The 9,777-nt window shown below is 45.8% G+C and overlaps 1 protein-coding gene across 1 annotated transcript in view; it reads right to left on the bottom strand.

Annotated features, from left to right (window-relative positions):
• LOC130296262 (NXPE family member 2-like) overlaps positions 1-7,936 on the bottom strand; it is a 149,438-nt gene extending 141,502 nt beyond the window's left edge. Inside the window, exon 1 of the mRNA XM_056547653.1 lies at positions 7,916-7,936. Coding sequence (XP_056403628.1) covers positions 7,916-7,936 — 21 coding nt within the window. The remainder of the gene's footprint in view (positions 1-7,915) is intronic.
• Positions 7,937-9,777: the final 1,841 nt, after the last annotated feature.

The raw sequence follows: 9,777 nt of genomic DNA on the forward strand, positions 1-9,777 counted from the left end.
TTTGAAGCCCTCTGGTGTCTTTCAAAAGTAAAAACTTGTCAATTTTTTTGTGCAAACACAAAGTAGACATATTGTATATGTGAATCAATATGTAATTTATTTGGAATATCCATTTTCCTTTCAAGCAGAGACTTTCAAAGTTAGAAAAATGCTAAATTTTCAAAATTTTCATGAAATTTTTTGATTTTTACCAAGAAAGGATGCAAATATCAGTGAAATTTTACCAATAACATAAAGTAGAATATGTCACGAAAAAACAATCTCGGAATCAGAATGATAAGTAAAAGCATTTCAAAGTTATTAATGTTTAAAGTGACAGTGGTCAGATTTTCAAAAAATGCCCAGGTCATGAAGGTGAAAATGGACTGGGTCATGAAGGGGTTAAAAAAAATAGTTTTCCACTGGAGCGCAATCCAAAAAATATTATTTATGTGGGGAAATTAAAAAGAAAACCTTAAATTAGCAAATTTTGGAAGGTTTTGTTTTCACATTGTACATTTTACGGTAAAAATTACATGTTTTCATTATTCTGTGGGTCAATACGATTAAAATGCTACCCAGGATTACATGCCTTTCTATTATTGTACCACTTAGAAAAAATCTCAAACTTTTTAAAGAAAATTTGAATGTGTAAAATTGCCCAATTTTGTCCGCCTATAACTTTCTCATATTTCCATATATGTGGGGCATTATGGGAGCTAACTTTTTGCACCATGATCTATAGTTTATATTGGTATCACTTTTGCTTATATTTAACTTTTTGATCTTTTTTTTATAATTTTTTTATAAAATGTGACAAAAAAAGCTGCAATTTTGGACTTTTTATTAACGTTTACGCCACTCACCATACGGGATCTTTTACATTATTTATGGACATTTACGCGGAAATACCAAATATGTTAATTAAAAAATGTTTACGCTTTTTGGGGATAAAATAGGAAAAAAGGCCATTTACATTTGTTACGCCGAGCGCTCCGGGTCCCCGCTCCTCCCCGGAGCGCTCGCTACACTCTCCTCACTGCAGCGCTCCGGTCAGATCCACTGACCCGGGGCGCTGCGATACCGCCTCCAGCCGGGATGCGATTCGCGATGCGGGTAGCGCCCGCTCGCGATGCGCACCCCGGCTCCCGTACCTGACTCGCTCTCCGTCGGTCCTGTCCCGGCGCGCGCGGCCCCGCTCCCTAGGGCGCGTGCGCGCCGGGTCTTTGCGATTTAAAGGGCCACTGCGCCGCTGATTGGCGCAGTGGTTCCAATTAGTCTGATCACCTGTGCACTTCCCTATATTACCTCACTTCCCCTGCACTTCCTTGCCGGATCTTGTTGCCATCGTGCCAGTGAAAGCGTTCCTTGTGTGTTCCTAGCCTGTGTTCCAGACCTCCTGCCGTTGCCCCTGACTACGATCCTTGCTGCCTGCCCCGACCTTCTGCTACGTCCGACCTTGCTTCTGTCTACTCCCTTGTACCGCGCCTATCTTCAGCAGCCAGAGAGGTTGAGCCGTTGCTAGTGGATACGACCTGGTCACTACCGCCGCAGCAAGACCATCCCGCTTTGCGGCGGGCTCTGGTGAAAACCAGTAGTGACTTAGAACCGATCCACTAGCACGGTCCACGCCAATCCCTCTCTGGCACAGAGGATCCACTACCTGCCAGCCGGCATCGTGACAGTAGATCCGGCCATGGATCCCGCTGAAGTTCCTCTGCCAGTTATCGCTGACCTCACCACGGTGGTCGCCCAGCAGTCACAACAGATAGCGCAACAAGGCCAACAGCTGTCTCAACTGACCGTTATGCTACAGCAGTTACTACCACAGCTTCAGCAATCATCTCCTCCGCCAGCTCCTGCACCTCCTCCGCAGCGAGTGGCCGCTTCTGGTCTACGCCTATCCTTGCCGGATAAATTTGATGGGGACTCTAAGTTTTGCCGTGGCTTTCTTTCCCAATGTTCCCTGCACTTGGAGATGATGTCGGACCAGTTTCCCACTGAAAGGTCTAAGGTGGCTTTCGTAGTCAGCCTTCTGTCTGGAAAAGCCCTGTCTTGGGCCACACCGCTCTGGGACCGCAATGACCCCGTCACTGCCTCTGTACACTCCTTCTTCTCGGAAATCCGAAGTGTCTTTGAGGAACCTGCCCGAGCCTCTTCTGCTGAGACTGCCCTGTTGAACCTGGTCCAGGGTAATTCTTCCGTTGGCGAGTATGCCGTACAATTCCGTACTCTTGCTTCAGAATTATCCTGGAATAATGAGGCCCTCTGCGCGACCTTTAAAAAAGGCCTATCCAGCAACATTAAAAATGTTCTGGCCGCACGAGAAATCCCTGCTAATCTACATGAACTCATTCACCTAGCCACTCGCATTGACATGCGTTTTTCCGAAAGGCGTCAGGAGCTCCGCCAGGATATGGACTCTGTTCGCACGAGGCGTTTCTTCTCCCCGGCTCCTCTCTCCTCTGGTCCCCTGCAATCTGTTCCTGTGCCTCCCGCCGTGGAGGCTATGCAGGTCGACCGGTCTCGCCTGACACCTCAAGAGAGGACACGACGCCGCATGGAGAATCTCTGCCTGTACTGTGCTAGTACCGAACACTTCCTGAAGGATTGTCCTATCCGTCCTCCCCGCCTGGAAAGACGTACGCTGACTCCGCACAAAGGTGAGACAGTCCTTGATGTCTACTCTGCTTCTCCACGTCTTACTGTGCCTGTGCGGATATCTGCCTCTGCCTTCTCCTTCTCTACTATGGCCTTCTTGGACTCCGGATCTGCAGGAAATTTTATTTTGGCCTCTCTCGTCAACAGGTTCAACATCCCAGTGACCAGTCTCGCCAGACCCCTCTACATCAATTGTGTAAACAATGAAAGATTGGACTGTACCATACGTTTCCGCACGGAGCCCCTTCTAATGTGCATCGGATCTCATCACGAGAGGATTGAACTTTTGGTCCTCCCCAATTGCACTTCTGAAATTCTCCTTGGACTTCCCTGGCTTCAACTTCATTCCCCAACCCTGGATTGGTCCACTGGGGAGATCAAGAGTTGGGGGCCCTCTTGTTCCAAGGACTGCCTAAAACCGGTTCCCAGTAACCCTTGCCGTGACTCTGTGGTTCCTCCTGTAACCGGCCTCCCTAAGGCCTATATGGACTTTGCGGATGTTTTTTGCAAAAAACAAGCTGAGACTCTACCTCCTCACAGGCCTTATGATTGTCCTATCGACCTCCTCCCGGGCACTACTCCACCCCGGGGCAGAATTTATCCTCTGTCCGCCCCAGAGACTCTTGCCATGTCTGAATACGTCCAGGAAAATTTAAAAAAGGGCTTTATCCGTAAATCCTCCTCTCCTGCCGGAGCCGGATTTTTCTTTGTGTCCAAAAAAGATGGCTCCCTACGTCCTTGCATTGACTACCGCGGTCTTAATAAAATCACGGTTAAGAACCGCTACCCCCTACCCCTCATCTCTGAACTCTTTGATCGCCTCCAAGGTGCCCACATCTTTACCAAACTGGACTTAAGAGGTGCTTATAATCTCATCCGCATCAGAGAGGGGGATGAATGGAAAACGGCATTTAACACCAGAGATGGACACTTTGAGTATCTGGTCATGCCCTTTGGCCTGTGCAACGCCCCTGCCGTCTTCCAAGACTTTGTTAATGAAATCTTTCGTGATCTCTTATACTCCTGTGTTGTTGTATATCTGGACGATATCCTGATTTTTTCTGCCAATCTAGAAGAACACCGCCAGCATGTCCGTATGGTTCTTCAGAGACTTCGTGACAATCAACTCTATGCCAAAATAGAGAAATGTCTGTTTGAATGCCAATCTCTTCCTTTCCTAGGATACTTGGTCTCTGGCCAGGGACTACAAATGGATCCAGACAAACTCTCTGCCGTCTTAGATTGGCCACGCCCCTCCGGACTCCGTGCTATCCAACGTTTTTTGGGGTTCGCCAATTATTACAGGCAATTTATTCCACATTTTTCTACCGTTGTGGCTCCTATCGTGGCTTTAACCAAAAAAAATGCCGATCCCAAGTCTTGGCCTCCTCAAGCGGAAGACGCCTTTAAACGGCTCAAGTCTGCCTTTTCTTCGGCTCCCGTGCTCTCCAGACCTGACCCATCCAAACCCTTCCTATTGGAGGTTGATGCCTCCTCAGTGGGAGCTGGAGCTGTCCTTCTACAAAAAAATTCTTCCGGGCATGCTGTTACTTGTGGTTTTTTTTCTAGGACCTTCTCTCCGGCGGAGAGGAACTACTCCATCGGGGATCGAGAGCTTCTAGCCATTACATTAGCACTTGAGGAATGGAGGCATCTGCTGGAGGGATCAAGGTTTCCAGTTATTATTTACACCGATCACAAGAACCTCTCCTACCTCCAGTCTGCCCAACGGCTGAATCCTCGCCAGGCCAGGTGGTCTCTGTTCTTTGCCCGATTTAATTTTGAAATTCACTTTCGGCCTGCCGATAAGAACATTAGGGCCGATGCTCTCTCTCGTTCCTCGGATGCTTCTGAAATTGAACTCTCTCCGCAACACATCATTCCTCCTGACTGCCTGATTTCCACTTCTCCAGCCTCCATCAGGCAAACTCCTCCAGGAAAGACCTTTGTTTCTCCACGCCAACGCCTCGGAATCCTCAAATGGGGTCACTCCTCCCATCTCGCAGGTCATGCGGGCATCAAGAAATCTGTGCAACTCATCTCTCGCTTCTATTGGTGGCCGACTCTGGAGACGGATGTTGTGGACTTTGTGCGAGCCTGCACTATCTGTGCCCGGGATAAGACTCCTCGCCAGAAGCCCGCTGGTTTTCTTCATCCTCTGCCTGTCCCCGAACAGCCTTGGTCTCTGATTGGTATGGATTTTATTACTGACTTACCCCCTTCCCGTGGCAACACTGTTATTTGGGTGGTCGTTGATCGATTCTCCAAAATGGCACATTTCATCCCTCTTCCTGGTCTTCCTTCAGCGCCTCAGTTGGCTAAACAATTTTTTGTACACATTTTTCGTCTTCACGGGTTGCCTACGCAGATCGTCTCGGATAGAGGCGTCCAATTCGTGTCTAAATTCTGGAGGGCTCTCTGTAAACAACTCAAGATTAAATTAAATTTTTCTTCTGCATATCATCCTCAATCCAATGGACAAGTAGAAAGAATTAACCAGGTCTTGGGTGATTATTTACGACATTTTGTTTCCTCCCGCCAGGATGACTGGGCAGATCTTCTACCATGGGCCGAATTCTCGTATAACTTCAGAGTCTCTGAATCTTCCTCCAAATCCCCATTTTTCGTGGTGTACGGCCGTCACCCTCTTCCCCCCCCTCCCTACCCCCTTGCCCTCTGGTCTGCCCGCTGTGGATGAAATTTCTCGTGACCTTTCCATCATATGGAGAGAGACCCAAAATTCTCTCTTACAGGCTTCATCACGCATGAAGAAGTTCGCGGATAAGAAAAGAAGAGCTCCTCCCATTTTTTCCCCTGGAGACAAGGTATGGCTCTCCGCTAAATATGTCCGCTTCCGTGTCCCTAGCTACAAGTTGGGACCACGCTATCTTGGTCCTTTCAAAATTTTGTGCAAGATTAATCCTGTCTCTTACAAACTTCTTCTTCCTCCTTCTCTTCGTATTCCTAATGCCTTTCACGTTTCTCTTCTTAAACCACTTATCATCAACCGTTTCTCTCCCAAATCTGTTCCTCCCACTCCTGTTTCCGGCTCCTCGGACATCTTCTCCGTCAAAGAGATTCTGGCATCCAAAAAGGTCAGAGGGAAAACCTTTTTTTTAGTGGATTGGGAGGGTTGTGGTCCAGAAGAGAGATCCTGGGAACCTGAGGACAATATCCTAGACAAAAGTCTGCTCCTCAGGTTCTCAGGCTCTAAGAAGAGGGGGAGACCCAAGGGGGGGGTACTGTTACGCCGAGCGCTCCGGGTCCCCGCTCCTCCCCGGAGCGCTCGCTACACTCTCCTCACTGCAGCGCTCCGGTCAGATCCACTGACCCGGGGCGCTGCGATACCGCCTCCAGCCGGGATGCGATTCGCGATGCGGGTAGCGCCCGCTCGCGATGCGCACCCCGGCTCCCGTACCTGACTCGCTCTCCGTCGGTCCTGTCCCGGCGCGCGCGGCCCCGCTCCCTAGGGCGCGCGCGCGCCGGGTCTTTGCGATTTAAAGGGCCACTGCGCCGCTGATTGGCGCAGTGGTTCCAATTAGTCTGATCACCTGTGCACTTCCCTATATTACCTCACTTCCCCTGCACTTCCTTGCCGGATCTTGTTGCCATCGTGCCAGTGAAAGCGTTCCTTGTGTGTTCCTAGCCTGTGTTCCAGACCTCCTGCCGTTGCCCCTGACTACGATCCTTGCTGCCTGCCCCGACCTTCTACTACGTCCGACCTTGCTTCTGTCTACTCCCTTGTACCGCGCCTATCTTCAGCAGCCAGAGAGGTTGAGCCGTTGCTAGTGGATACGACCTGGTCACTACCGCCGCAGCAAGACCATCCCGCTTTGCGGCGGGCTCTGGTGAAAACCAGTAGTGACTTAGAACCGATCCACTAGCACGGTCCACGCCAATCCCTCTCTGGCACAGAGGATCCACTACCTGCCAGCCGGCATCGTGACAACATTTTTATTGGGGGAGTGGCTTTTTCACTTTTTTTTTAACAACTTATATAGTCCCCATAGGGCTCTATTTATCACAATCATTAGATTGCAGATACTGAACAATGCATACTCTAGATAGTTCCTAAAATGGACAGAGGTGTAAGCAGAGACCTCTGTAGTATACATCAGCTGATAGGTACTGGAAGGATTAAGATTTTTAAATAGAAGTAATTTACAAAATCCAGTGGAGTACCCCTTTAATCCTTTGCCAGCTTATAAATATAAACAAAAGTCCCTTAAGGAAACTTATTTTAAGTGTTCCTTCACATTTAGAGTACCATAGATTACATATATTTTACTGTACCTAAAAATGCCCCAACCAGATTTGTGTGGTTAGTTGTAAGTGGGTGGAGTGTTTATAGTGTTTAAAAAGCTTCCATTTTATATACCGGTATCTAGAAATTAGTTATTTTCCTATTCTTTATATCATTTGATGTGATGATCTTTCAGAGTGATACCATGTATATGATATTGAACTAACCTTTGTAGCTGATGTCTTACTGTACTGTGACATAGTTGATAAATTCTGCAAAATGTAGTTAAACTGTATGTAGTTTCTAACATAAGCTTTTAATGCTTCACTAATATTCTATATATGTTTATATCTAAGTGATGATTCATATATATATATATATATATATATATATATATACATATATATATAATGATTGGGTTTATTTACTTATTAATGTTTATTAATCATAACCAATAAAATCTGCACATTGTATAATTCCTATGTATTATTTTACGATATTGTAAAAAGTACTTGCTAGCATCAACAAATGAGCTTCATAGATAATTCTAGATAAAAAGTCAAACCCAGAGATAAGAACTGCATTGTTTATATTTTCAGCAATTCATTGAGAAACATAGTTAAAATTTTTGGGAACCATGACAATATAACCTCCCAATAGACACAACATACTAACAACTAGCCCTACACAGCTACACATCATCTGCATTGTCTATTATGTTCCACATATGAAAAAAAAACTTTAAAAACCTATAGAACCTCAGATCTGCACAGGTCAAATCTCATGGCTAATTCTAAAGAATTGTGCCAGAAATTAATTTATCTAACTTATGGAAACAATACGGTTATACATTGTGGCCCCTCAAAAAATGCTGACAGTGTGCACCCTGAATAAAAATAAAAAACCCTGCATAGTGCATGCTGAACAAAAATATGCTCAACACTGTGCCCTAACTAAAACAACAGCCACCCTGAGACCCCTGAATAAAAAAATAAATAAATAGTTCTTGACACCTTAAAAAATAACTCTCACCTTCTGACGTTTCTGTACCATCGTCCAGCCAGGCCTCCTCTGGTCAGGAGCAATGCAGGCAGTGCAAAGACATCATTACATCCCCTGATTTACAGGGAATGTAAATAGTGGAGCCTGGTGCCAGCGGTTGGACCCCCCCCCCCCCCCCCCCGGATCTATAACTTATCCCCTATCGGATAGGAGATTATATTCCATTACAGTACTCCATTAATAACCGAATCTAGAGAACTGACTGCATCTAGGGGCACAGAATGTCTGGGTGGGTCCAGGCCTTTCTTACTGGTTGCACCATTATGGTTATATACACTACTAACATAGTCTGCATGGCCTTTTCGTTCCATATTATGTTTGGACATTTTCATACGTTATATGAATAGTCTTGGGTGAACATGGTACATGTAGTTTATATTTTCAGATTTTTATTTTTGCAGTCTTCCACTGACATTGGGGAATCCGTAGAAGAGCATCCCCTCTCATAACATCAGTTGCTAGCAGAGTTGATCTTAACCTGGTAAGACTCAGAAGCTATGCCATGCCAAGGGGGTACCAGTCAATCATGTGATCATCCCAAAAAAGTCAAAAGGATTGCATATGCCTCTGTTTTCTGCAAAACCCTCACAGAGCATTTTGTAGACTTCAAAGTCTACAGGTGAAGAAGACATAGGTGGTTATAAAGTGCCCCGGTCTTCTCCTCTGGGTCCCCAGCTGTTAGAGACTAGATTATAGGAGGAGAAGGAGGATTTTGCTGGGAACAGTTGTAAGGGGATTGTTGAGGTTTATAGACACAAATGAGATACTGTACCTGTATGAACTGACGATGAATTAGGAAACTTATAAAAATGATGGTTATAAGCGTAATAGCCACAAAGATCTTATGGTTCTGAGTCCCAGACATCACCTTGAGATTAACTCTGTAAGACATATATAATAATTTAATAATTCGATCTTAATGAAAAAAAAAATCTGTATATGAATGTTACTTATTGTTACAGCTCATGTACTTTTTGTATGAATGCCTAGAAGTTTTCAAGGTCTCTTCTTGTTGTCAGTCAATAGATGAGCTGATATATACATATACCAATTAAAACTATGGGCAGGGAACAGTGAAGCCCTTACTCACCCACAGCCACTGTCCCTACCTATTGCCTATCCACCCTAAGTGACGGATTGACAACCACAATGACAAACCCTCCCTGCTAAGTGCTGGGGCAGCGTTGTCAAAACAATAAAATACAAAACAGTCAAAAATAAATCTAAACACACACATAAATCGGGGTCAGACGAGCCGACTCAGTGACTGGAGATTGCGAAGTACAAAAGCACAAGAGCAGAAAAAAGGTCAAAAGCTGAGCAAAGATCAATATCTAGATAACAGAGAACAAACAATGCTGGTTACTCGAACTAAGTTTTTTCACTGGCAACTGCAAACAGAGTGAGCTGGACTTAAGTAGCTATCCCCCCAGGTGCAGGCTCAGCCTGGTTAGCTGCTCACTGTAAACATAGAAAAGGAATAACGGAGTCCTGCAGTGGCAGGAGACCAGTCCTTTGTCGGTGGTGCGTCCCCGGCACAGGATGGGTCTCCTGCCACTGCAAGACTCAGTTTTTCCCTGATTACACTACAACCAAGCAGCAGGTGTTAGGCCACAATCTCCTTACTGTCTTATTTTAATATCTGACCCTCCAGTGGGGAACCATGTGAAGGAACCAGGAGGAGAAGTTTCTTCTATAATTCTGGCAGTGGTCCAGAACAGGTTATCGCATCTGTTTGGGAGTACTAACATGTATACCTGCCGTGAATTGCTAAGTGTTGATTTCTATAACTATATTGATGTGTTTTGCTATACCCTTTACGCTTCATTAAC

The sequence above is a fragment of the Hyla sarda genome, chromosome 12 (assembly GCF_029499605.1).
Source record: "Hyla sarda isolate aHylSar1 chromosome 12, aHylSar1.hap1, whole genome shotgun sequence".
Taxonomy (NCBI): Eukaryota; Metazoa; Chordata; class Amphibia; order Anura; family Hylidae; genus Hyla; species Hyla sarda.